The sequence below is a fragment of the Gopherus evgoodei genome, chromosome 20 (genome assembly GCF_007399415.2).
Source record: "Gopherus evgoodei ecotype Sinaloan lineage chromosome 20, rGopEvg1_v1.p, whole genome shotgun sequence".
Taxonomy (NCBI): domain Eukaryota; kingdom Metazoa; phylum Chordata; order Testudines; family Testudinidae; genus Gopherus; species Gopherus evgoodei.
Genome location: NC_044341.1, coordinates 3782939 through 3809936, shown reverse-complemented (window position 1 = coordinate 3809936; position 26998 = coordinate 3782939). Strand labels below are relative to the sequence as shown.

The following is a 26998-nucleotide window of genomic DNA, read 5'->3' as shown; positions in this document are numbered from 1 at the left end:
AAGATTGACAAGATCCAGCACAGGATGCTCCAGCCAGTCTCGAGCAGCCTCTGAGTTCTAGGTGAAGCATGTTTCAACCATCTACACATTTAGAATATTGGACCCAGCTCCTGACAAGTTGCAAATGCAACACTCAGCTGGGCAAGTCAATGGTTCCAAAGTGGTTTGCAGACACTGAGGATAGGGAAAAGGGAACAAAAGGATATTTGACTGACTGTAGGCAGCGTATTTTCCAAGTGGAAGAGCCCCACATTTGGGATGCCTGGTTTAGACACCCCACCAAAGTATATCTAGAGAGAAACAGGAGCCAGAAGTAAGATAAGCAGCAGCAAAACAACTTCCCCTTTTATTTGCAAGAAATGTGGTTTTTAAAAAAATCATTTTCCAGTCTTGATCCAAGTAACACTGCAATCAAACAAACATCATGAAATTAAAGGTCAGACAGGTTGGGCCACCCCAATGTACAGAACAAGGAAAAATTAACAAAAACTATTTAAAACTGGATCTCAGCATAGCAAGAGATTCTGGCCTCTGACTCAAACATCTTTACTAAACACAAGTGTGTGTCTGAAATACATTTACACTGAAGAGTGAGGAAAACAAAATCAAATTCGGCTGATGGTTCATCTAACAGATGTCTCAGCTTTTAACTTCCACACATGGGTAACTTGTAGCCATAGAGTCTCTAACTGTGAAATCATAATGCATACCCATGCAGAAAACATCTTATTGCAAGGTCAAACCAGGATCAGGGTACTTAGGTAACAAATGAGCAATGATATTAATAATACCCTGGGGGGAGGAGGAGGAAAGGGAGTTACAGGATTTTAAACTAATGCTTTCATTGTACACACGCCTACATCAGAGGAGGATCGTCTCTAACATGGGCTGTTGTCTTTTTCCAAGCAGACAATCTGCCCACACCCTCTTCCACCCTAATGGAGATTTTCACATCAAGGCAACTAATGCTTTCACCTTCTGCTTGTCAGGGTTTTTCACTGACCTCTTGTCCCTTGATTGACATTAGAGTCTCCTAGATTCCAAATTCATTTATGAAAAGCTTCTCACAATTATCAGGGCACAGTGAGGGCAGGTGTATTACTGGACATACTTCTTCATAACCTCTGTTAGGGTGAAACAATTTAGAGGCACAAAGGGTTAATATCTGAAGTGCAGAACAGGGTTTTTTTGGGAGGTAGCTGAGGGGGTGTTTCATGCAGAGGCGGAATGTTGCACAATAAAAGAATACTAATGGCAAGCAGGAAATCTAACTTTCGGGACTTGTGATCTGCGGTTATAAGCCTGCATTTTGAGATGACAAATGACTAAGGACAGGAAGCTCTCCTACCAAAACTGGTTAGCAAGGAGTCTGTAGAAGGCCTATCGCCTTCTGCAAAATGCAAGTCGTCTCCATGCCAGGCAGGAAACAACTATTCTATCGACAGCGGTGCAGTCAGCCAACTAAAGCACTTCGGTGTAAGTGACCAGTTCCCACAGTGAAACAGGAGGAAGGAAAAAAACAACCCCTCAGCTAAACAAAGGTTCTGTCGAGTAATAGCTGGACAGGTTTTAATGCTTCCCCCTTCTGTAACAGGAAGGCAGAGCGCCAGTGTAAAGGCACAGCGTGCATCTCCTGTGAGAGGTACTGATCTCTGCAGGAAAAGAATTCCTAAAAGCCTCACTGCTGCAAACAGGCTGAGAGTTCCTTGCAGGGAGAACCTCCCCAGGACAGAAGGGGAGTGACCAGCTTAAAGTATGTGCCTAAGGGAGGAGAAGATTAAAGGGTTACCTACCATCAGTTTAAAAGAGTTTCATGGATGACACCCTGCCCACAGGTTTCAGTGCTACTTACAACAGTAAATTTCAGACCGAAGTGTGATTTTTAACTTGACTGTGTCCCTTTAAATGGAGAAGTCTGGTGTTACCTTCACCCTGCATGGGGGGCGGGGGGAAGGCAGGAGTGCATGTGGGATTATGGCAACATGTTGGTGGTCCCATCACCTAGGGGGAGACCAGCCAGGCTGAGCCCACCACAGGAGTCTGGAGAGAGGAACAGGCACTATCACATGAGGTCAAGAACTACAGCTGGCCTAAGTCAACTGGGAAAATCCTCATGTCTTATTAGCCAAGTAGAAATAAACACAGAATCCAACACTTGTGCCTAAGGAAGACATCTCATTGCACGGAAACATTAAATTAGCAGCAGCCATGACTACATTCAGAGGGGAACACTCCCTCAAATTAAATAGATTTTAATTTAATCTTCATCTGGTTCAACACAAATCAGTAGTGCAGCAACATAAATACAACTTCGGAGTTTAAAGCCTTTTGTCTTTCAGTATCCAAAAAAGGAAGCCAATGAAACAAGTTACCAGTTTAATTAAACACAAAGGAAGGCCAAAAACTAAGTACTCACCCTAGAGGGGCTGAGGCATCTGACACCTCATTGAAAAGGGCAAACACTTGCCAAGGATGGAGGTTTGGCTCAAGAAAGCAGCATGCTGAGACAGACATGGCAATGGGGAGGGAGCGTCACACACAATCACTCGACTCCCCGTTGTCATCGACTGAAAGGGGCATGTAGTTCAGAACCACGCTGCCCAGCGAGGACACACTCCCTATGGGGATGTGCCTCTGGGAGCCACCTGCAGGTATTTGGGCAAAGAGGATCTGAATGGTCCCTGTTTCAGTCAGTTAATAAATTTGACGTGTGCATGTCAGCCATCAGTCAAAACAATTCCATGCTAGGAGCATACACAGGGCTACTCAATGACAGCGCAACAAAAGGCTACTGAAGTGCCAGCTGGAGGGGGACGTCCAGCCATCGGGGAGTGAAGGTATCCACCCATGTTTGTCTTTGACGTGTGTAAGTGTTTGAAGAAAGGACAGCATCATGGCATCGTACAGTAGGGAGGGCAGTACTGATATTCTACAGTGTCACAGAGCACACACTGAAGTGTTTCAGAATCGACAGTGTGCCGTGGAGCTGAACAAGCTTCCCAGGGCTTTGGAATTAAACTATTAGTCACAGATACCAGAAAGGCAGGCACTCTCCTTCGCACTGGCAAATGATCCCCTGGGTCTGGTACAAACCCGGAAGAGCTGGGTGCAGGGATGGGGGCGCCCCATTCAGCTGGCTAGCACAGACTCTGGAGCTGGGCTGTTCACTCCAGCTTAGTTTTTGGCATCTGATTAGGTGCCATTTTATCTCCATTCCCAGTGATAAGACTAACAATTTAAAACAATTACAACCCCTTCATAGCTGTGAACTGATGCAGGCCATTCTGGGTGAGCACAGTATTTTGAATGTCCCCCACCCCACGCGGTTAGCTGGTGTGAAAGGACAAGGTTAATTTCTTAGAAAATGGTGCTTAATCAGTGGAGCGGGGTGGGGTAGAGCGCGGGGGGGGGAAAGCTTTTTCTGCAGCTGAAGTAGCATGTGAGCTAGGTTTGTTTTTCTTTTTTAAAAAGTCAGTCAGTCAGTGTGCCATCACTGTTGGAGGCTGTGGTGGTCTGATGGGAGCCCAAAGCACGGCTCTCACAAGCCCGACCCTGACCCTCCTTCAGAGAGAAGAATCCTCCAGGAGGGAGTAGACTGAAGGTCCATGGGAATTTTGCCTCCATTGCAGTAGGAGGTGGGTGGGTCTGTGCTTTCACAGCTGTGGTAAGTGGTTCTGTCCTGTGGCATTCCAGATGCCAGGTAGTCTGTATTTCACAGGTCCTTTTCCTCCCTTTGATTTCCCTTTAAGTCAGGATTCAAGTACAGCCAGTTCTAGTCGAACGAAAAGAAACCCACAAAAACAAAGGTAGTTTCCATGAAATAAGTTAGCAGCTTTGTCCTAACACGATCCAGCTGGTCTCCAAGGGCCCCCTGGGACAGGGGAATGGAGTCGCCTCCCTTTTCACTCGGTCCCTTAGCTAAAGGCAACTTAGCGCTTGGCTACAAGATCTCTTCCCTCTGGTTCTTCGGTTTGGGCAGCACCTGCCCATTGCGCAGGGAGCCATTCTGACTCCGCAGTAGTCTCCCTTTCTCTCGGTCTGGCCATGTGAAGATGGCTTCGTCGCTGTCCAGTTCAGATTCGGAATGCATCAGGCTGGTGTTAAGGACCTGAGCTTTCTGTCTGCTGCCTTTGAAGGAAGCCAAAGAGAATCCCACATTAGAAACACTTTCAACGTTCTCAGTAACATACACTAGAGCGAACAGGAGAAGGGACCGCAGGCTCACTCGGTGCTGCTATTAGGCACATGTCATCCGTCCAGAACTCAGCTGAGTCTCCTGGAGCTATCCCCCAACTCCCTCCAAGAGCCACCGAGCCTGCGAGACAACAAACCACCCCTGAATGTGTTTCAGGCATTGTGACACAATCAGGGTCACACATTCATGTTGATCTCCAGAACAACCTGCAGAGAATCTGGTGTGGTTGTCAGGGTGGATGAGAGGTGTTTGGGGCTGTCACACCTCACTGCCCTACATTTAGTTCTATTGGGGTTAGAGGCGGTAGTAAAGAGTAGGCAGGGGTGTGACAGAATATCACTGCACACTCTTACTATTCACCTTCTCTAGCATCACTGCTTCTCCTCTGGCCTGCAAGGGAAGGAAGGTAAATTAACGGGCTGAATTAAGATTAAATTCACAAGGGCGGAGGAGAGACATGTTTACTGATACTGTCAACAGAGGAAGTAATTTAGATTTCAGCTTTTATTTTATCGTGAAATGCAACATTTGCTCTGGAAGTAGGAATGTTCCCATGTGTAACTGGGCAAAGGGACACTCTGCTTAGCAGACACTATCTGAAGCATCAAGGAGGGAATTTAGTTACCAGTGAAAAGTGAGAGTTTGAGGTACATTTGCCACAGACTGATGGTGGCACAAAAAGCCCTTTGTTTGGTGGTCAGGCTCTTCGGTGCTAGTTGCCAGATGGTCAGACTTAACTAGGGTATAGGCACATTATGGGAGGGGGAAGAACCCCCTTTCTTCAATGGCATTCAGACTTGGGCTTTCAGGATGCGTTGCTCCCAAAGGAATTATCTGATCAGCACAGTCATGGCAATGCTCTCCACTGCGTCATTAGGTACTGTTCACTTTGCTGGAACATCATTAAGTAGGATAATACTAGGATGAGCAATTATTTTCAGCTAGCAAATAAAAATTAAGGACTATTTTCCATGCACCATTAAAACAACCTCTCCCTTTCACACGAACAGTAGGTGAAGAGTCTCATTAGCAAGAATTATTTTAAGAGCTAAATCTCTCTCACTCTTTGGAGTGTGTGTGTAAGTTCTACACATGCTTTGCAACCTCTTCCTCCTACCCTCAGTCATATTCTCCACCAGCAATGATTTGGTGCAGGTGTTCTACAGATACAAACACACCATTTCTAGATTACCTACATCCTGCATAACAAATGCAGCCATCTCTGGGGTGGAGGGTGACAACCAGCAGGATACACCAGATGAGAGAGGGGAGGGAAATACTAGCCCGGGACACAGGGACAAACCCTGTCCTGGTGGAAAAGGCCAATGGATTCCGTGTTTACACAGAGCATGCACAACCTAGGTTTTTAAAAGCTCTTGCTCTCATGGGGGATATCAAGTCTTCCTAGCCAGCATGGCAGGCGTTCAAACCTGTGATCCCAAGGAATCTAGACATTTACAAACACTTTGCTTAGGCCTCTTCCCACCCATCTCAGTTCAAACTCACACTACAATTACAAGAACCTCTCTGCACACAGCCCATTGCCTAGTTGTCCTATGGCAGCGACAAGAGGGAACAATTAACTCTCACATAGACTCTTGGGATATTTTTAGATGGACATTTTAGGCAGGGGGAGAGAAAAAAATCACAGAGCCTATCGTCAGAAGAACAGACCAGGCTGCGCAAGAGCACGGTCCCCAGTGCCTTTTGAGAAGTCAAACTACGTCCTGCTGTCCATTGGCCAGTCCAACCCAGTATGCTGCTCCATTTCTCAGCTGCAACGCATATATGTCAGGGTCTCAGCTCTGGAATCCAGCTGAGAGGTTTAATGAGGGCAATGGGTTTTTATCCTGCTAGATATGAGTAAACATGTTCAACAAAGGCCCAAGAAATGAGCCCCAAACTCTTTACAGAAATAGCTTTTGGTTATGGTTTTGCCCATCTCTTCACTGCTTGGATCTGGCTGGGTTCAGAACCGGAAGTACCACAATACCAGGAGTGGCTGTACATGTGCTTTTTCTAATGTGACAGAAGCTGGAAATACCAGGACAGAGACTATTCTTAGGCAGTCTCCAGCCTCCCTTCTAGACCAAAGAGGTTTCGATGCTTTAACTAAGTGACCAGGTTTTAGATATGAAGCAAGAGCCCAGACCTTCTTAGCCTTGTCATCATCATTCAATACCATGCTAGATTCACACTGCAATTTTACAGCTGCAGGAGCGGGATTTCCTGTGTCAGAATTCTGCAAGCGTTAACATCTTCTCTCATGTTTTACCTGCTTTGAGGTTTGGTTTTAACTCCAGACTCTCCTGATCTGTGGCATCCAAAATCTTGTATTTGCTTTTCTTTTTGGGTTTTCCTTTTCGTCTGGAGGGGGATGAGGAAGAGGAAAAAAGTTAGTCTGAAATGCATATTTAGACAAACCCAGACAGGAAAAGATCTAAACGTAAGAGCTGTGTAACTTGTTTCCAGTTTTATCCATAGGAAAGGACACTATATTAAAAAAGTTACTTTGGGCACACACTTTTATTATAAATCAAAATCTTGCATCCAAATTGAACTTAGAGTTCTAGGACCTTTATGTTTCACCTGTACCCCTCCACCCTACTTTCCCCTCATTACACCATTGTTCATACTCCATTCTTTCTAAATTGGCAACAAATGACACACTTTTAGATACGGGAATAACAGAGCCTATGTAAAGTGACCTGCTTAGACTATCTGTTTGCATGACCTCGGTTTCAGGAGGCAGCTACATGTATTAAAGTATTAGAGACAAGGGTTTAAGGCAGGGGTCTCAAACTCACGGCCCACTGGCCATCTGTGGCCAGCGAACCTCCCCAATGGCTCTAGAAGTTTTGGGGCCATGTCTCTCCCTTGGCCCCACCTGCTGCCCCTGGGCACTCCCCCACAGGTGATTTAAAATGGCTAGGGGCCCCAGTAGCACAGCAGAGCTCCATGTGTCTGCCTGCGGCCCCGGGGTGGGGCGAGGCTGTGCCTCTGCGTGCTGCGGCCAATGGGAAGCTGTAGGGGCAGTGCCTGGGGGCAGCAGCACGAGGAGGTCCCCCGTCCTGTCCCGCCTTGGAGCCCCAGGTAAGCACCACACCCAACTCCCTCCCAGAGCCTGCACCCCTCCCCCCTCATTCCTCCCAGATCCTGCAACCCCACCCCTTCTCCTACCCAAACTCCCTCTCAGAGCCCAACCTCTCACCCCTTCTGCACCCAAACTCCCTCCCAGAGCCTGCACCCCAATCCCCTACCCAAGACCTCCTCCCCTAGTCAAACTCCCTCCCAGAGCCTTAGGCAGGTGGGGGGGGGCAGAGTTTTTGGGGGGTGGAGAGACATTATTGGCTGGCTGGGAGGATATGAGGACTGGCACTGGCCCTAAGGTAAACTGAGTTTGAGACCCCTGGTTGAAGGGCTCAGGTTATTACCTCTTACAACAGCAGACCACAGTCCAGGATAAGATTCCAAAGGCAACCACAATGACAAAAGACGCAATGATCACATACAGCACACTCCATTCTGTGACCAAAAAAACCCAAGAGATACACAACTTAGCATCTCACACAGTTCCTGGCTGGGACTTCAGGTGACCCTCCTGCAGCAGGTCAATCATAACAAAAAGGAGCCTCATCACTTAATAGCATTCAGGAGACCAGCATCCTATTGCCAGCTCTAGTGCTCCCTTCTCTAGGGAGCCTACAATTTCAGAACTGATTTTCCAGTCCCTCTCTTTGCTCGTGTGTCTGTTGCCCATGCCACTTGCAAGACACTTCTAACACTATGTAAAAAGTTACTCCTCTGCGGCAGGGACACATCAGTTTGGTTTAACACTGAATTCTGCTTCTGTAGCATCATCACACAAAAGGTGAGCATTAGACTTCCTTTAATGGAGGCAGAAGCATGGGCAGGGAGTCCGCTTTGCTGTGTGAGCCAGGGAAAGGACTGGGGTGCTAGCCGTATGCTGAAATTGACTCAACTCTTCTCGTCAGAGTTTATCATCTGAGGGCTCTGGAGATCAGTTTCCCTACCAAACATTCACTGACCCGGATAAGGACTCTGCTCCTGCTCCCCTTAAAATCAATGAGAGTTTTGCCATTAACAGCACTGGGCCTCAAATCCAAGTAACTGGATGTTAAGAAAAAAACAGCTGAATTAATGCTGGCAGACAACTGCTCTTCAGTACGGCCAGGGGCTTCATGCATCTGTTAACAAGGAGCCCTCCACTCCTTCCACACTGCAAGAAAGGAGATCACCCCCCACTCCAGACTGCACATACCGCAGTTACTCTCGCCCTCCCCCATCTGCACTTTGATGAAGTTCTCCATCCAGAACGGGTCACAGATGCAGCGCTTCGTGAAGGAGTCGCAGCGCCCATGCTCGGAGCAATTCAGCTGGCATGCTGTGGACAGGAATGGCTGAGAGTCAGGTTAGAGTGAGACTTAAGCAACAGACAGCACATGATTTAGAACTGGAATAGCACAAAAGGGGAAAAACGGTGAATATAACGAAGTTCCTGAGCTGCCCAGCCCCCATGGGGATCAAACTTGAATCCATTCACCCAATAAGTATCTTTTCCTTTTCTCACCAGCCTGTGAAACCAACCTGATTTCTCATTTCTGGTTTTCATTTCTTAAGAAAACTGAGCTAAATTTCTCTCTAGATCAGACAGCTAGAGCTGCAAACAGATCAGCTGTGTCTGAGCTGCTCCAGGCCCACTGATAAAGTTAAGGATAATTAACCCTCCCCCTAGGTGGCTTTAGCGGAGATGGATGCCAAGCATGTCTTCTTTTTCAAGCACGTTAAGCAGAGAACAAAGCTGCCCTGTGGTGCTGCAGTGCTCTCCCATAAACAGGACAAAAGGAAAGTGGCAGGTTCCCAGCACAGCTTACCTGGAGTAGGAATGGGGATACATTTGTGATGATCACGCTCTTGGCCAACACTGGGGACTGAACCTGGCAGCTCCAGATCTAAAAGCACAAGTGTCTACAAATTTCAGCTAAAGAGCCAGGCTCTCAAGCTGAGAACTGTAATAGGCTTTGTGGAGCAGACACAGGTGTGTGTGTGGGGGCGGGACATTACCCTCATTGCCCAGTGGGTACACTTTGATTTACTATTGGCACTAGACCTAGAATATTTTCTTGGGGGAGAGGTGATAGAAGGGGTAACAACCCATGTCAGGCCCCCTGGCGCCACAAGCATCTGTAAAGGCAAAGGAACAGGTATTAGCTCCTTCCACCATTACTCCTACTTACTGACTGTATTAATTTCTAGTGCTCGGAAGATGAGGAAGTCTGACTGCTGTTTCCGGAGTTCACTTTTGAGCGTCCATGCTACATCGTGCCCTTTGAAGATCTGATCGGGTGGTTGGTTCTGCACAAAGAACACCATCTTTGTGCTGCAAATCAAACACGAGAAAATGTTACCAAGAGAATCTGACCACAATTACATGTCAACTGGTCATCACTACATTCCAGAAAGAGAGAGTAAACAGACATTGAAGCAGCATCTCAGCATGCCATCGTTATCCATTCTGATTCCCACTGGAAAATGGATGTTGCTTTAGTACCCCTCGGCCAGCCCCCTTCATCGCACCTACCTCTGCTCTGTGTAAGGCTGGATCTTTTGTACAGTAATGTCCGAGTCCAGGACGCCCAGCAGAACGCCTATCTGACGGATTAACATACCCTTCTGCCGTTCCGTCAGCTGGCTGACATTAACATCCAGTATCATCTCCACAAGATTGTTTTTCCTTGGATCTAGGCAGAACACAGAACAAGCACATGCAGATCCTTACGGGCTTCCAAATGACAGCGTGGGTGAAAAAATCTTAATTTTCAGTACCTCCCTAGAACACTTATTTGGGATACAAAGTGCAGCGTCTAATAGCAAGGAGATCATAGAGATGACATGATCTTTAGACACAATGGCAGGTAGTAAGGCTCTTTGCAGTGGGGCTCTCCACATGGAGAATGGACCAACATCTTTAAAGACTATAGGAAACCATAATTGTTTCCCTCCCATAATTTATGACACTTGTACTTTCCCTGAGCATAGACCACCAGTGAATTTTCCATCAGATGTCCAGTATGTTACAGAAAGTAATTGAATACAACTTCTCAGCTCACCAGGATATACGAGTTTATTTTTAAAAAAGACAACCCATGTCATTCAACTGGGTATATGGCATCAGTACAGTTTGCACTGCTATATCACTTTTCATCTGAAAGCCCCTCAAAGCAGTAGCACATTATCTACGCCCGAAAGCTACACTTTACATGTTACACTTTACAGATCAACAGACTAGAGACTGAGTTGAAATCGCTTGTCCAGAGCCTACTGTTCATCAGGCATAATGTTCTACATAATTTAATCAGCTCCCTCTAACTTTACGTTAAGACTTTTCCTGCTCTTGATGGATTTCGGCACATTCCAAACACAGACACACAACTTTCCTGCAGCCAATTCTGTCATTTCAGAGCATGCATCAGAGTACAAAGTCACTAAACACAATTTACAAAGAGAATTCTTCATTGTTACTAAGATCCTGGGTATTGCAACCTGCTTTTGCCATTGCCAGGAAAGGTGCATTCATGGCAGGATACTCCAGTTTAGAAAGAATCTCCATGGTGCAGAGAACAAGAGGACTCACCAGCTTTGACTTCCACAGTGGTCCTATCTGCATCACTCTCTCCTTTGGCATCTGTCACTTTCAGATGGAACGTGTATGTCCCCTCCACCAGGTTGGAGAGGAAAAGCAGAGGGTGGTGGTCTGAATTATTTAACACCTCCTGGAAATTTGAACAAAACTAATATTAAGAAACAAACAAGGTCGCTGCAGATTTGACTCCTATACAACATACTGAGCTGCATCACGCCACACAGCAATCAGTGTGCAGGAACCAATGTTATACTCTCCCAGGAGGTATTTGCCAAAGAGTCTAGCTAAACCTCACTGCATCTTCCATATCTGTGCAATGCTGCATATTCCCATTACAGAGACCATGTTTGCAGCACTCACCCCAGCCGCAGGACTCCCCTCGTCTCGGGTCCACAGGTAGCTGACAATTCCCTTATCATCCCAGGATTTGGACCCATCCAAGGCTGCTGTGTCTGTAGGCAGGGTGACGACAACATTCCCAGCAATCTTTGCCACTGGTGGTTTGTTCATCTCTAAACAAGTAGATGAAAAATTGTTACAAGAATTTGTTATAACTTAAATATAGCACCGGGAACTGTGCTGTAATCCAGGCATCCATTATCTTGCAGGGTCTGGCGGGACACAGGCTTAAATGGGGGTCCACCCAGATACTACAGGATTCAGTGCAGTTTGTTCTTCCTTCAGTCACATTTGAATCTGTACCCCAGTATGGTGCTGGGAGGGGGCGCTGTGCTGCTCACATGACACACAGGAGTTTCCGACTATGCTCATATTAATGATCCCATGGCAATTTTTGTAAGAACAAGTGTTAACCTCAAGGTCCTGGCCAAATTCTGAACCAGATATTATGTCTTGTGAAAGTGAATTCTGTTAAGTAGTAGCAAGAGAAACTGATACTGATTTACAGGAACAGGAATTACCATACTGGATCAGACCAATGGTTCATCTAGAGCAGTATCCTGTCTCAGACAGGTGCCAGCACCAGATGCTTACGAGGAAGATGCTGGAAACCCCCCAGTAGGCAGATGACAATCTGCCCCATAAAGATCTCATCCTAACCCCTAACAGGTAGAGACTGGCTTAAGACCAAGCATGAGATTTCATTACCCTTCCAAACCTCTCATTATAGCATTAACTATTTTAATGGGATATTCTTGTTATCTGTATAAATCCTTCTTTGGCTCTTACTAAGTTTTTGGCCTCAATGACATCCCATGCCAATGAATTCCGGTCTCATTATGCCTTGTGTGAAAAAAACATTCTAACAAGCTTGAATTTGAGTCCTTTTCATTTCAGTTGAAGTCCCCTCATTCTTGCATTGGAGACAGGGAGAACAGGAAGTTCCTGCTCTCCCTTTCTCAACGCCATTCGTTATTTTATAGGCTCCCCTTATAGTCCTCTCTAAACTAAACACTCCCATGTTTTTCAATCTCTCTTCAAATGAGAGTTTTCCAAGCCCCCTAGCTTTTCTTCTCCTCACTATTTTTATTTATTTGTATTATCATAATGACTAAGAGGGACCAGGACTCCACTGTGCTAGGTGCTGTACAAACAGAACAAAAAAAGTTTTTGCCCTTCTCTGAATCCTCTCCAACTCCAATATCCTTTCTGACATGGGGTAACTAGTGCTGCCTACAGTATGCCAGGTGAGGGCAAACCACTGCTTTGTATAATGACATTAGAACACTTCCTGTATTATTCTCCATCCTGTTCCTTAGGCACTTTCTTTGCCTTTTCTTTTTTTAGCACAGCTGCACACTGGGCAGTGGTCTGCACTGACTGCTCTCCATGATTGCATAGGTCTTTCTTCTGATGTTACAGTTCACTTTTGAGTATAACTGGACACACCTTCTTTGACAATGACATTAACTGAGCTCTGGCTTTGCAAGCTCCTTTCATCTTTGACAGTCAGCGTGAATTCGTACATTCCAACCTGAAGCCCAGTTACAGTGGCAATGCTGCTGTTGGCATTCTCCAGTTTTACACCATCCGGGCCCCTAGCCAAAACAAAAGAGCATTAGTTTGTGCCCATGGACCTGGGATGGGGTCTCCTACCAATGAACAGGGGAGTTAAACTAATAACAGTAAGAGAAGTCAGCAGGTTATATCCCTGCTCCTCAGAAGGAGACAAGATACCCAAGCATATAAAGAAAATGTATTTCTTCCAAACTCAGGCAATAAGACACTAAAATGGGTAAATCCTACATACAGTATATTGTGCACAGTCTCTGGGGGTCTAGCGCAAATTAAAAGTTGCACCAAACACCCCCTAGGCCAAAAGTGCTTTATTACTATTTACTGAATGCAGATGACTGCTAGAAAAAAAAACAGCTTCATGGTAATTTCACAATGAGTAAACAATGAAAATATTATAGCAATTACAGCTCTTTACAGTAGAAACTTTTTACAGTAGCACACAGCTTGCATTGTTGGGCTAATGCAAAACCAAAAGTTACATTTAAAAGTTGTCCATAGGCTCTGCCCTGAATTGCAACGCCTCTGAAGGGAAGCCTGACACAATGATCAGAATTCAGAGGGCCGCAGGAGAAGAAGTGTTATCTCCGCTCACGCCTGTGTTGCAAGAAGACCCCCTTTAAAATAAAAAGGAGCTTGTTATCCCAGCTGTCGGTGTAAAGGGGCTTTTCGAAGTGGGTGAGGTCCCTTTGCAATACCAGAATCGTAGTATAAATGAGAATCGGCCCTAAAGAGTTTAATGCTCAGGCCAGGATATTTCCAATGCTTAAATAAAACTGGGCGCAGGCCTTGCTGGAGTCCTTTGGTTCGTATATTACTTAGGCTTAGGGCTCCAGCAAGGCCTATATTGGGGTTCTCCTCCAATTAATAGCCAAATCCTGGTTCCCATTGTAGTTACTGGCAAAACTCCCACTGAATTCAATGGGACCAAGATTTTGACCCCGCTATTTTTTTTTAAACTAAAGTTTAAAGGCACAGCTACTACCAACAGAAGGATCTGGGATGTGATACCGACCGTGTTTTCTCCCACAGGAAGGAGACTATTTTCTGGTCGTCTGAGCTCTTGCTGCCATCTAGAGTGGTGCTGTCCACAGGGAGGGTGAGTTCTTTATCTGGGCCAGCATCTGCTTTGGGGGGCTTATTATTCTCTGGAAAAGGATTGTGAACAACAAAAGAAGAGGAGATGGAATTAAACATGTGGCTTGTTCTGTGAGGCAACGTTTAGGATTGTTTCCCCATAAATACCCAGTTGAATAGAAGCCTCAGACAAGCTAGCCAGATAGATAGTATTATCCCCATCTGACAAAGGAGAAAGTGCAGCACAGTCAAATCACAAGTATGTCGGTAGAGGTGAGAGTTAGCAACAACAATCTTGTCTGCCATGCCTTGCAACAGCACTGCTTAGTAATAAAGGGAACTTACCAGGCTGCACTATCACCGTGACCTCAGCGGTGGACTGCTGGCCTGCAGAATCAGTCACTGTTAGCTGATAGGTGTAATCACCTTCTTGCATTGCAGAGAGCTGTAATATTGGTGTCCTCACACCCTTTGAGAAAACAAGTTAATGCATTATGACGACTCCTTACACTGAAGGGATCAGAGATATGAAGGGCCAGAACCAGTACTAGTGATCCTGGGTAGAAACTGGTTGCTTATTATCATTAATCACATATATGGGACCATAGGTATGCATGGCATCAAACACAGATGTAGTGTCCAAGGATATGTAGTGTCCAACTTATAAGTGAACATTGGAGCACGATGGGAGAGTAGTGGAGCGACATACCAAGAGGAAACAGGGAAGACTTGATTAAGGCTAAACTTGGCTGTTTGTTCAATCACCGAACCTGACGTGATCTTAAAATGGGTATGCAGGTTTAAACATCTATTAATATTTAATCAACACACAGGCTTACGCAGATTATGAGAGACATTTCTGCATACAAACCAGCCCTTTAAATGGCTATAGCAAACATCACAGCACAATGGATAAGCATCATGTAGGGTATTAGTGGGAAACCTCCACTTACCTGCATCTCCATCACCTTTCCTTTGCTACTGGGGCTGAGTAACCATTCGTAGCTGACAATGCTATGATCATCAGTGCTCTGGTTCCCGTACAAGGTGATAGAGTTTTGGGGAAGCGTGATCACTTGGTTTGGGCCTGCATTTGCCACTGGAGGATAATCCACTTCTTTATTCACAGTCAAGCTGGCAGTGGTAGAGTTGCTGGCACCATCTGAATCCACAACTGTTAGGCTAAAGACCAAAAAGGAAAAACAGAAAGGTTAGGGCTATGAGCGAAGAGCTCAAATGCAAAGGAATGAAACAGTCTGGATTTAACTGAGGGGCTAGAAATCTAGAATTACCTTGGTATGGGATTGAAGTGTTTGCCCTTGGGGGGAGGGGTAGGGGAAGTAAACACAGTTTAAGTCAACTGTGCACTTGCAAAATGTGCATCAAAAAAGCGTGTAGTTCTAAGGGCAGAGGAAGGCATTCCACAACCAAATCCACCCCCTTCCTAACATCTATCAGGTAGTTACAAATGCAAAGAAATCCCCATGAAACAAGATTTTTCCAACTCCCTGTTAAAGTCATACCCATTATACCGAAAATCCAGAGCTCCTGACAGAAAGTTCATTTCAGGTATCTGTCATTACACCCCCTCATTAATCCTGTGGTGACAGCATTCCTTCTTAAGCAGAAAAAAAGGCACAAAGTGGGACAGTCTTCTACTAAACCTCCAATCCCAGTTTGTACCAGGTAACACATTACACCGCTGTATATAAAAGGTATTGTTCTGATCATGTGTGCATGAGTTATAGCATATGTCATTTAATTAATCTGATCCACTGCTGTGTTTAGCACGGACCCCACAGCAAATTACAGATCAAAGGAAATAAATATACCCTCCTTTTTCCAAGCAGATGTCAAAATAAACTCAAATGCTATGCAGCTATCCAGAGATTTGTATAAATACTTAATTATAAAAACAATTTCACCGGTGGTGAACACATTGCATATAGAGAGTAGAATATTTAAACACTCAATTTCCTCCTGAATGTAGAATAATCTATTTTTGGTATTTTAAAAGACATTTTAGTAGCTCTGTTATACTAAATTATCCTTTTTCTGCCATTGTCTTATATTGATTCTACAAAGTTTAAAAAAATAACTGGCTGACTTTTTTTTTTTTTTAAACTTTACTCAAGTGAAACATAGTATAAACCTCTATTAGTAACTGACCAGAAAGTTCCTGGAGCAAGAGACCACAAAATAGGATTTGTTCTGCTATCTTTTGCACCCCAGACTGATGTAATCAGGTATAAAGTAAAGAGATTCACATGGAACATAGACGAATGAACTACTATATGCAAAATTTACCTGAATGTGTAATTCCCGGGTACTAAGTTGGTCAGTTTCAATATGGCAGTGTCAGTCGATACCTTCTCTTCCCGTAGTGGCCCCTTCAATTCTTCCCAATGGAAACTGACAATTTTATAATCATCAGTGCTTTCTAATTCAATTAAAAAAAATATGCGTTAGGAATCTGGTTTTATGAAGCCACATTTCAAATAAAGAGCTTTAATTTGTTCTTTACACATAAGTTTGGAGAGTGGAGCTTCTTATCCCAGTCCCTAGCTGCAGATCTCTCTCTGTTATGCTGGTTTGGTCAAATTGTGTATGACGTACACCAGAAATGGGCAAACTACGGCCCAAACCCTGAGGGGCCGGATCTGGCCCGTGGGATTGCCCCCCGTGGAGCCATAGGCCCCAAGACGCTCTCAGAAGTGGCTGGCACCATTTCCCTGTGGCTCCTGGGTGGTGGTGGTGGGGAGGACACAGAGGGCTCCGTGCCTTGCCCTTTACTCCAGGCACCGCCCCTCCCCCCCCCCCCCGCAGCTCCCATTGACTGGGAACAGGGAACTGCGGCCAATGGGAGCTTCAGGGGAGGTACCAGGAGGCTCAGCAAGGGCAGCCCATGCGGAGCCCTCTGCCACGCCCTCCCCCAGGGGCTGCAGCACTTCCTCGAGGGGCGCAGGGCCGGGGCCAGGCAGGCATGCAAGCAGCCTTTCCTGGCCCTGGTGTGCGCCATTGACACCCCAGAGCCGCTTTAGGTAAGCGGCTCCAGGCCAGTGCCCGAATCCTGCCTGCGCCCTGTTTCCCAACTCCCTGCCCTAAGCCTGCTGCCTGCACCCCAACTCCCTGCTCTGAGCCCTCTCATACACCCCACACCCCTCCTGCACCCCAACCCCCTGCCTTGAGTTCTCTCCTGCAGTTCACAACCCTCCTGCACCCCTGCCCTGAGCCCCTCCTGCACCTGCACCCCAACCCCCTTCCCTGAGTCCCCTCATACACCCCGCTCCCCTCCTCTGCCACAATCCCTTACCCTAAGCCCATTCCTGCACACTGGACCCCCTCCCACACTCCGTACTCCCTCCCGCACCCCAACCCCCTGCCCTCGACCTGCATACAATTTCCCCATCCAGATGTGGGCCTCAGCCCAAAAAGTTTGCCCACCCCTGCCGTACACTGTTTTTCCAGACACACATATCCCACCTTTCCCAGGAAAAAGATACTGGTTTTGGGCAGACAATGAGACAAAACTCAACAAGTTTAAAAAAAAAGCTTGGCAGAGCTTCAACAACGACAACAACAACAAAAATCAATAGATCTTATGCTGGTTAATTGATATGCTTGCAGCTTAGCACACAGGGCCACCAATTTTGAATAGACTCATTTGATTCTTTGTACTTTAGTCAAAACCAACAAATCTAGTTGGGCTGTAACTCTTCTGGGTCTTCCTGTTTCTGGGGACATATCAGGGCACGTGCCCTCAGGAGGGGGACCTTGTATTTAAGTTGGTGTGTGCAGAATGGAGAGAGAAATTGGCAATAAAGACCAGTAGCTGTGCTGTCCTTGCCACAAGCTAACAGGAATTATAGGGAAAGCCTAAAAAATAAATGGGATGAGTTATCCAAGTCCCCAGGTTATGAACTGTTGTTTTCCACAGAAATGTGGCACAAAGGGTCACATCTATTCCATCTTAATGTGACACAGAGTCTGATCATTGCCAGGGTGGACAGGCAGCCTCAGCTCGCTGGATTACATGTGATTAGGGTACTCACGGCTGCCATCAATGACAGTAGAGGTGGTTGGCAGAGAAATCTCTTGGGATTGTGGTGACACAATAGCCACAGGAGGCTGATTCACACGAGGCTCTGCAACAACAACAACAACAACAACAACAGCGCTGTGACAACGTTTACAGGCAGATCAATGGTACATACATAAGATAAGGAACTCCGCAAAACTGTTCAGATTGTCCACTAGAGGTTGCTAAAGTAATGTATGCAGCACATTCCTTCCACTCTTTGCAACCCCATGCACAATCCACTCAGTTTGCGAACAGAATTGCCTCTATGGTCCAGCCTCAGAAAGACCAAGAGAAGAGAGGTCCAAAGTACAGTTGTGAGACATGGTCACTCCCCTAGATTGCTGATGATAATCCTGCAATGATTACAGCTCCCAACCCTGATCTTCCTTGGGATTGGACACTGCTCTGTCCAATTAGTTACACATCAACCTGAGGTGTGGTGCTACAGGTGAAGGGTTTTAAAGTAAAGAAGGGAACAAGCAGATTATAACACCAAGCCAGTGCTCACACAGGGATGATGACACTGTCTTGTCAGTGTCACCTCTAGAGCATCAGGCATTCAGACAGTGTTGTGTTTTCAATAGGTTTGCACTCAGTATAGCACAGCTAAGTATACAGAAGGTCATTTTTCATTTCAGAAAGTAATTTCTCACACACACACACACACACACAAAGACCAGCAAACAAAATACCATGATACAGCTGCTGAATTAAACCTGCAGGGACACAATCCAGCCGCTGAACTTACTTGGGTTAACTGTCACATTCACATAACCTTCCCCATGTGCTTTTCCTCCATCAACTATCACTTTAAATTCATACAGACCAACGGTGAGCTGGAAAGGAAATGGAAGAAGTTACACAATTTCAAGGCAGTGACAATCTGTCAGGAGCCATTAAGAGGTCAGACTATCACCTTGGATCCTGATACACTTTTAGCAGAGGAAACTCTGTTCTGGTCCACACATGTGAGGCAGAGGGTTTCTACTCCAAGGCAACCTGAGGCATCTTTTGTCTCAGCAACTCCATCATAAATTAAAAGACTGATATTTCCCATTGCTACAGATGATACAGGGCTGTCAGACAGGCTAGATTTTCTAGCAATACCTGATGGCCAACAGAAGAGGCATTACAGAGCTCAGTTCAGGTCTCCTGGCCATAACCCAGGGTCTGTTTAAGAGGAGAGAAAAAAGTTCACATAGAGGATCTCCTCCACTTAGCCTTCATGGACAAATGGATTTTGCCCATAATACGGCTCAGCCAAGGGTCCCTTCACTTCTCTAACCCCCCAGAAGTCTGGAATTGCATGTGCGTGTGGAGAAGAGATGGCTGAATGCTGAGGCTATATGCTGGATGGAACCATGGGGCTGAGGGGAGGGGGGGGACCCTGCATGCTGTATGGTTAAAGCTCTGGTCTTTCTGAGCGCAGTGTTGGAGCAGTAAAAGTAGTGTTACATTTTCACCCTCTTGTTAAAAATTCCCCACATCTCTGTGGAAAAGAACCATCTTCTCAATCTGCTATAAAAACACCTTAAAAGCAAAGGCCAGGGAGCTAGTGTCATTAATAACAACTGTGCAGCACCCCAAATCCTGGCAAGATGAGGGAGTGTGTAAAAGGGAGCTTTAAAAATAATCTAACCACAGACCAGCTTCAGGGGAAAAGCAATCAAGGCGTTCTCCTGAATTTTATTGTTAGCTGCCATTTTAGGGTTTTATATGCTGCTTGTAGACAGCACTGAGGCTCGTAAGTCTGTCCATTCTTTATCACAGGTTTTACTGCACTACATTCAGCTCTTTATAAAACATTTATCTAAAAGTTTTTGGCCGAAACACCCACAGCCTGCCTGTCATGCAATTTCCTATTTATTCTGAAATAGCATGCAAGTCCTTGGTGGCAGACAAGGTCTCTGCCTTCTCTGCTAGAGAGTCACCCTGCATGACACACAGCAGGATGCTAAGCAGTTAGAGCTTCACCTTAGATAACTTGAGGGTCTGGGAGTGTTTGCCTTCCATCTCTCCACTGTAGTCTTTTGGGTGAGTAATCAGCCCCCAGTCATAGGTGTAGCTGGTTCCTAAAGAAAGGAGAATTTCAGAGGCCACACAATTAAAGGAGCATTTAAAAAAATAGAGACGAGCAGGTGCTCAGATTCCCATCAGCCCCTGCTGCAGCTGCACTATGGGGAAGTGCTGGTCTGCACTTCACCACCACACTCATTCTGGGAGCCATCGATACCTCACACCTTTTTAAGGGGTTAAAGCGGTTTGGAACAATCACAGCTCCAGAGTACTAGGGAAGGAGAAAGACTTATTGCTCTCAAATCTTGTAGGCACCTGTCTGAAAAGTTGACCCTCTGCATCAAACAAGAAACATTTTCCATTTCACATGTCACACAAAGTCCCCCTCTATTTCTGCTTCAAGGTTCCCTTTGGTCATTGTGGGTAGGGCTAGACATGAGCATATCACAAGCAAGCTCTGAAGAATTTGCATTTCTTAGATCCAACACACAACTGAACAAACTCTCCAGCTTTTTGGTTTCTCTGTTTCCCCCTTCTCAGTGTAGCAATCCCTAAAAGTCAAAGCCTTGTCCAGCAAATCAGTAGTCAGTTGCTACAAGCTGGTACAATTCCTAACTGCACATGTCATCAACTAGCATTGAAGACCCACTAACTCATGGAAAACTTTAAAGTTACAACCGCTCCCAAACCTGATCTCTCTGGGGACTATACACTTGTAGTGTCTGTATTTCTGCCCCTTGCTATTATAGGAGGCAGCAAGGTCTAATGGTTAGGACAAGGGACTCACCGGGAGACCATGGTCAAATTGTATTTTTCTGTGCCTCAGCTAACTCCCCTATAAAATGGAGATGAAACTTCATCACCTTTCATTAGAACTTTCAGACACTCAGCTGAAGCACAATATGTCTGCGCAAAGCATTATTATTATTAGGACAAAAGATGTTTGTATTTCAGGTGGGGAAAATAAACAAGAACAGCTGAGTTCAAGGAGCAAGTCTCTTATCTGTTCGCAAACACTGTAATGCAGTGTCACAGCAGAGTTCTGTAAAAGTTATGTCCTCGGAGACTTAGGAATTCAGTATAGTGGAGAATGAGTTCTGAAGAAAGCAAGATTCCATTTCCGTGCAAAACTTCCATCTCAGTGAACAGCAAAATACTTTCTGGATTAATGGTTTTCCAGAGTTTTCTGTAATATGTCAGCAGTCAGCTAGGGGAAGGCCTACAGTTTCGCAGACCAGGACAACATAAATTCAGTCCAGACAAGTAAAATATCTTCACTGCCCACGGGGTAAACTGCTGACCTGTATTAAAAATTCCTGACCAGTACATCAGATCTTAAGCTGAAAATGAGACGTGGCCTCTTGCCTTCTCTTTCTTGTAAATAACAAACTCTGTCATGCCACTGAATTACTCCTAAGGCTCAGCTCAGCTATTTGCTCCTTCTTGTGCCTAAGTCTGTATGGATACAAGAGAAAATTGTGACAGCCATATCTGTGTGTCAAACAGCAAAAGTTTACAACTATGTTGTCCTTCGAAGGGGAAAAATATTAATCTGAAACCCGGTTTTCCTAGCCTGCACAACAGTTCTTTAAAACAATGGTCTTCTCTGAGAGGTTGTCACGCATTCATGAGAAAGAAGAATGTCCTCATTTTTGCTGAGCAAAAACAAGTCTCAGCAGAACATACTGCATTCAGCTCCTCATTTCTGACCCAGAGCACGCTGCCATGTGAACTGGAGAGAAGGACTACATTTGGATGCGAGAGACTTTCAAGATTTTCCCTATATAACAAGGGACTTATCTCTTGTTTGTCACTTCTTCATCCCGCACATTTAGAGCTTCCAATGAAGTCTTACCTGTTGGTGGTTCAGGAAGGACAAATGCATTTAACTGAACTTCATTTTTTGGCAGGGTCACTTGGACATTGTTTCCTGCAGAAACTACCAGCTCCTTCATAACTGTGAGGGAGGGAGAGTTACAGCGTTAAAAGGAACAGCGAAAAAATTACATACATAAAGAGAACTTTGGCTGCTGAGCTTATGGAATAAAAGCCAGCTACAAAATGGTTGTATTTTGCTAACATCCCATCAGTCAGTGCCGTTTTGGGTTTCTGTCTAGTACTGAATGTAAAAACACTAACAGGATTTCACAATTGTGAGGAAAGCCTAGAATTATTCAGTTACCTCCCTCTCTTTGGAGAGGCTGTGTAACTTCTTCTGCGTCTCTGAAGAGCTGAAATGGAACCCTCTTGCCCTGTACACAGGCCTCTATCAACCCGGTCTGGCAGGGATGAGAAAGACGCAGCAGATGGATTCTTTCCTGAAAACCTAGCTGCTCTTGTATGGAAGGGGGAAGACAAGGGCTGCTATTTACTAAACTGCAATTTCAGATCTTTACAAATATATGAAGAATTCAACGTATTCTTAGCTGAAAAATAAAAGCTTCTTGGAGGCTAACAGATTTTCTAAAACAAGCTGCACACCTTCTGCTTTCACGCTGTTCTAATCCTAAATAGAAGGGTGTTCTACTTACTTTGATTTTTCCTCTTATTTCCTAATCAGGAAGAAAAGATCAGTAGCATTTATCATCCATTTCTTTCTAATGCTGACTCATAAGAATGGCCTTACTGAATCAGACCAAAGGTCCATCTATCTCAGTATTCTGTCTCCGACGGTGGCCAACGCCAGGTGCCCCAGAGGGAATGAACAGAACAGGTAAACATCAAGTGATTCATCCCGTTGCCCATTCTCACCTTCTGGCAAACAGAGGCTAGAGACACCATTCCTGCCCATCCTGGCTAGTAGCTATTGATGGGCCTATCCTCCATGAACTGGTCTAGTTCTTTTTTGAACCCTGTTATAGCCTTGGTCTTCACAACATCCTCTGGCAAGGATTTCCACAAGTTGACTGTGCATTGTGTGAAAAAATACTTCCTTTTGTTTGTTTTAAACCTGCTGCCTATTAATTTCATTTGGTGATCCTGAGTGTTATGAGGAACAAATACTTTCTCCACACCAGTAATGATTTTATAGACCTCTATCATATCCCCCCTTAGTTGTCTCTCTTCCAAGCTGAAAGGTCAGAGTCGTATTAATCACTCCTCATATGGTAACCATTCCATACCCCTAATAATATTTGTTTCCCTTTTCTAAACCTTTTCCAATCTCAATATATCTTTTTTGAGATGGGGCGACCATATTTGCATGCAGAATTCAAGATGTGGGCGTACCATGGATTTATATAGAGGCAATATGATATTTTCTATCTTTTTAAAAAAGGGATAGATAATGATTCCCAACATTCTGTCTGCTTTTTTGACTGCTGCTGCACATTGAGTGGATGTTTTCAGAGAACTATCCACAATGACTCCAAGATCTCTTCCTTGAGTGGTAACATCTAATTTAGACCCTATCATTTTATATGTATAGAGAGATGAAAAGAGATGAGTAATTTTGTTCTTAAAGGTGACTTGATAAAGGTAGGGGAAAAATGGGATTTGGGGCCTTTTCTGGTTCTTTACTATGTACAAAGACCTGAAAGGCAATTACTTTTCTCAGAGTATTTTTTGCTTTCCCCACCTTTTTTTTTTTTAAACTGGAGGGGCAGGGGGGGTGAGAAAAAACATTAAGAAAAAGAAGAAGTCTGTTCTTCCCCGAGACCTTACTGGGATCTCAGAGAGGTATACTGTGAGCTACTTTAAAAAGTTAGGAAAGCTGAATATTTAAACTCCCATCTGTTTATTAGTTAAATAGTTAACCAAAGAAAATCAGAACAAAAGTTCTAAAAAAGAGTGATTAAAACTTCCTTCCCCTCTCAATTACTCAACCTCTTGCAATATCATAATTCCACTAGTGTTCCAAGCACACAGAGGGTGTCCCAAAGGAAAAGGAGATCTGGATTTCTAACAGAAAAAAAACAAGTAGATAAAACCTCCAATCCTTTTTTGAAAATAACTTTTCAGGTCTTTTTTATACTTCATAAAGGAGCAGTGAGACACTAGCCAAATGTTTGCCTATGAAAGTCACTTTTAAGACATTTAATAATATATAAATTCCAACATTAGCGGGGGGAGGAATTTATTAAAAAAAGACTAGCAAACTGGTTAGTTCAGATAGTCAATTGGCTTTCTGCCAAGTGTCGAAGTACATAATCATTTCCTTTCCACTGAGCCATCTGTTCCATTTTCAGGGGCAAAATATATCCTAAATTTACAAGAATTCAGTTTGGGTCTTTCCAAGAACTGAATTTAGTGAATTGTGTTATACTGCAGCTAGTCATATCAGGCGAGCAACACACAATGCCTTGTGTATATGCACAGATTCTCATAGAGGAAGCTAGTGAGTGAAGTTTGGTTTATCCTAGTGTTGTTTGTGGTTATTTCGTTATTTTACACATTCTGTAATGATCACTATTAGGAACACCTGTGTGAACAGAAACATGACACTCTGCTGCAGAGTGAGACATGGCTAATGGCCAAGTGTACTGCTTCTGTGTGACTGAACTATACATTGACATTTCCGGGAAGGGGGGAGGGGAAGAGTCATACCCCATTATGGGCAACCACCTTACAAAATAAAATGAGGGATTTTCACTCAGCTTGGTGGAGGGCAATGTACTGTAGATAGTTGCTGAAACAAGGTTTCATGCCACTACATCTTGTGCCAGATCTCTAATCCCATCACAGTACTGGAGACATTATCACTCCTTCTGAGTTGTACTTGGAGAACAAATTCACTAGACATATAGAGATTTGCAATTTCAAATACAGGATCCCATCCCACAGCCTCAAGGTCTCTGCCAGGGACTGTCATGGGCCTATACCAGAAGCCCTCGGGGTGGTTTATGGCAGAGACAGGCAGCCTGTGGCACGTGACCTGATCTTCAGTGGCACTTACATTGCCCAGGTCCTGGCCACTGGTCCGGGGGGCTCTGAATTTTAATTTAATTTTAAATGAAGATTTTCAAACATTTTAAAAAATGTTATTTACTTTACATACAATAGTTTAGTTATATATTATAGCCTTATAGAAAGAGACCTTCTAAAAACATTAAAATGTATTACTGGCACACAAAACCTTAAATTAGAGTGAATAAATGAAGACTTGGCACACCACCTCTGAAAGGCTGCTGACCCCTGGTTTATGGTATAGGACCCATCCCAGCCCACATGTCATGACCCTCAGGATGGGCCAAAGGCCCCAACCGACATACATGTTGGAAGAGGCCCCCTCAATACTCTCCTGGAGAAACTGTATTTAGGTACTGTCCCACGGTGGTGGGTTTACTATGCTTTAATGTCTCTCAGTGGGATAGTCTGGTTCTGGAAGGTGCTGTAGAGTACACACTCACCTGGCACTGGTGTAGAGGTGCTTGATGACCTGGCAGGGATAGTCTGGACTGTGGTACCGCTGTCATTGGTGGGAACACCAGTGGGCATAGCGGTAATGGTCTGCATCTTCATCGTGTTTTTCCCCTGCAGAGCACTGATCGTAGGGAGAATCTCCTCTAAGGAAAGAGGCTGGACGGAAGTGTTGTTTGACTGCTTGAGTTTCTCAGCTTTGCCAGTGGCAGTCAAACCCTGTGCTATGGGGCTGGAGAACGTAGCCAGCACTGGGAGTTCTGACGTGGATGTTCCTGCATGAGCCTGGAAAGAAGAGAATGTCTCAGTCTGAAACTGGATGCTGATTTACTTTTTAAACTCAAACTGACCCCAAATTCCCCTCAGTTCTGCACTGCATCAAATGTCTACAAGATATTCACACATTCCTCCTAAAATTAGGGAGGAACGAAGCCCCCTATACCTACTCTCCTATTGATAGGAAGCTTTGCAGCTCCCTCTCCTTTCTTCCAACATGACTACTACCTTTTTTAGCTTCCCCTGCACTTCCGCGCCCCCCCTCTCCCTCTGGCTCTTTCTCCAGAACAGCTCAGCTGCATACAGCTCAGTCCCCTTAGATCTAAATACATCAGCTATTGTGGCATATCAGGTACTATAGCAGGCTCCATAGAAGATGCTGGGGTGCTTGCAACACTTAAATGGGCAGAGTGACAGTAGAGTATGCCAAAGACAGTAAAGCAGGGAACCAGATTTCCCACTGGTAATTTGTCAGTCACTTATTCCTATTTCTGAAGCTGTGACATGGGCAGGTATGAAGGAGGAGGATTCTACCGGCATCTTTTTGATTTGAGAATCCCTCACTGCAGCAGGGAGTTATTGATTTTAGATTGCCCCTAAGAGAGACAATCCAGGCCTTGAATGGCAGTCAAACAGCTCTATGAGTGTATGTCACAGCACAAACTATTTGGGAAAGGGATTAGAAAGCTTGTACACATCCCCCCTCTGCATATCATGCAGCATGAGTCAGTTTATTACAAATAATCAAAGCAGACAAAAATAATTTCCTTTCTTTCATCAGAAATTCCTTCTATAGCACCTAGCTCCACTCTGGTTAGTAGCCCGGACATTTCAGCTTTAACTGGGTTTATCTGTAGAGTACATCTGCATTGCGTATTTTGTTGAGCAAATCCTGTTTCAATAATATCTGCTGAACACTTAAAATGTTGCACTTCTCCATCTTTGATTTGGAGCCGGTTTTGTAACTGAATTACCCTATCACTGACTCTACTGGTAGAGTTGGGTCAAAAGGTCAAACCAAAGAAAGGCATTCATGACTTTAATACCATGCTACTGGCATTCAGTCTAGGCAATGGATGCTGCATTGCCACATGTCCTAGTAGCTCGATTAGACTATAGAGCATGTTTTAACACCACTGGTAAAATCAAAGCCCTTGAACATACACACAGAAACAGCCAGCCAATGCTAATACCAGGGGGGAAGCTGGGCCTTGGGGTTCAGGCTTTCCTGCAAAACGCTCTCTCCTTGCAGAGTTGAGTAGGTCACTTGTACCTGCTCTGTCTCAGTGTTTTCTCCCTCAATGCAAGGGTGAAGAACTATATTTGTTCATGTGTTTAAAGTACTTTCAGCTCCACT

At 44.8% G+C, this 26998-nt stretch overlaps 1 protein-coding gene across 4 annotated transcripts in view; it reads right to left on the bottom strand.

Moving 5' to 3' along the window:
* Nucleotides 1-314: 314 nt before the first annotated feature.
* KIAA0319L (KIAA0319 like) overlaps nt 315-26998 on the bottom strand; it is a 49095-nt gene continuing 22411 nt past the window's right edge. For 3 of the 4 annotated variants that reach the window (XM_030538912.1, XM_030538914.1, XM_030538915.1), the window contains 19 exons: nt 25356-25650; nt 21863-21964; nt 19966-20063; nt 18740-18827; nt 17963-18055; nt 16218-16350; nt 14864-15092; nt 14256-14379; nt 13849-13981; nt 12708-12856; nt 11220-11371; nt 10851-10989; nt 9798-9957; nt 9454-9596; nt 8478-8600; nt 7630-7720; nt 6471-6562; nt 4556-4585; nt 315-4128 (listed from right to left, as the gene is read on the bottom strand). In XM_030538912.1, the coding sequence (XP_030394772.1) occupies nt 3941-4128; nt 4556-4585; nt 6471-6562; nt 7630-7720; nt 8478-8600; nt 9454-9596; nt 9798-9957; nt 10851-10989; nt 11220-11371; nt 12708-12856; nt 13849-13981; nt 14256-14379; nt 14864-15092; nt 16218-16350; nt 17963-18055; nt 18740-18827; nt 19966-20063; nt 21863-21964; nt 25356-25650 (2562 nt within the window). In that variant the 3' untranslated portion in view covers nt 315-3940. The remainder of the gene's footprint in view (nt 4129-4555; nt 4586-6470; nt 6563-7629; nt 7721-8477; nt 8601-9453; nt 9597-9797; nt 9958-10850; nt 10990-11219; nt 11372-12707; nt 12857-13848; nt 13982-14255; nt 14380-14863; nt 15093-16217; nt 16351-17962; nt 18056-18739; nt 18828-19965; nt 20064-21862; nt 21965-25355; nt 25651-26998) is intronic. The other variant, XM_030538913.1, reaches the window with a different exon arrangement.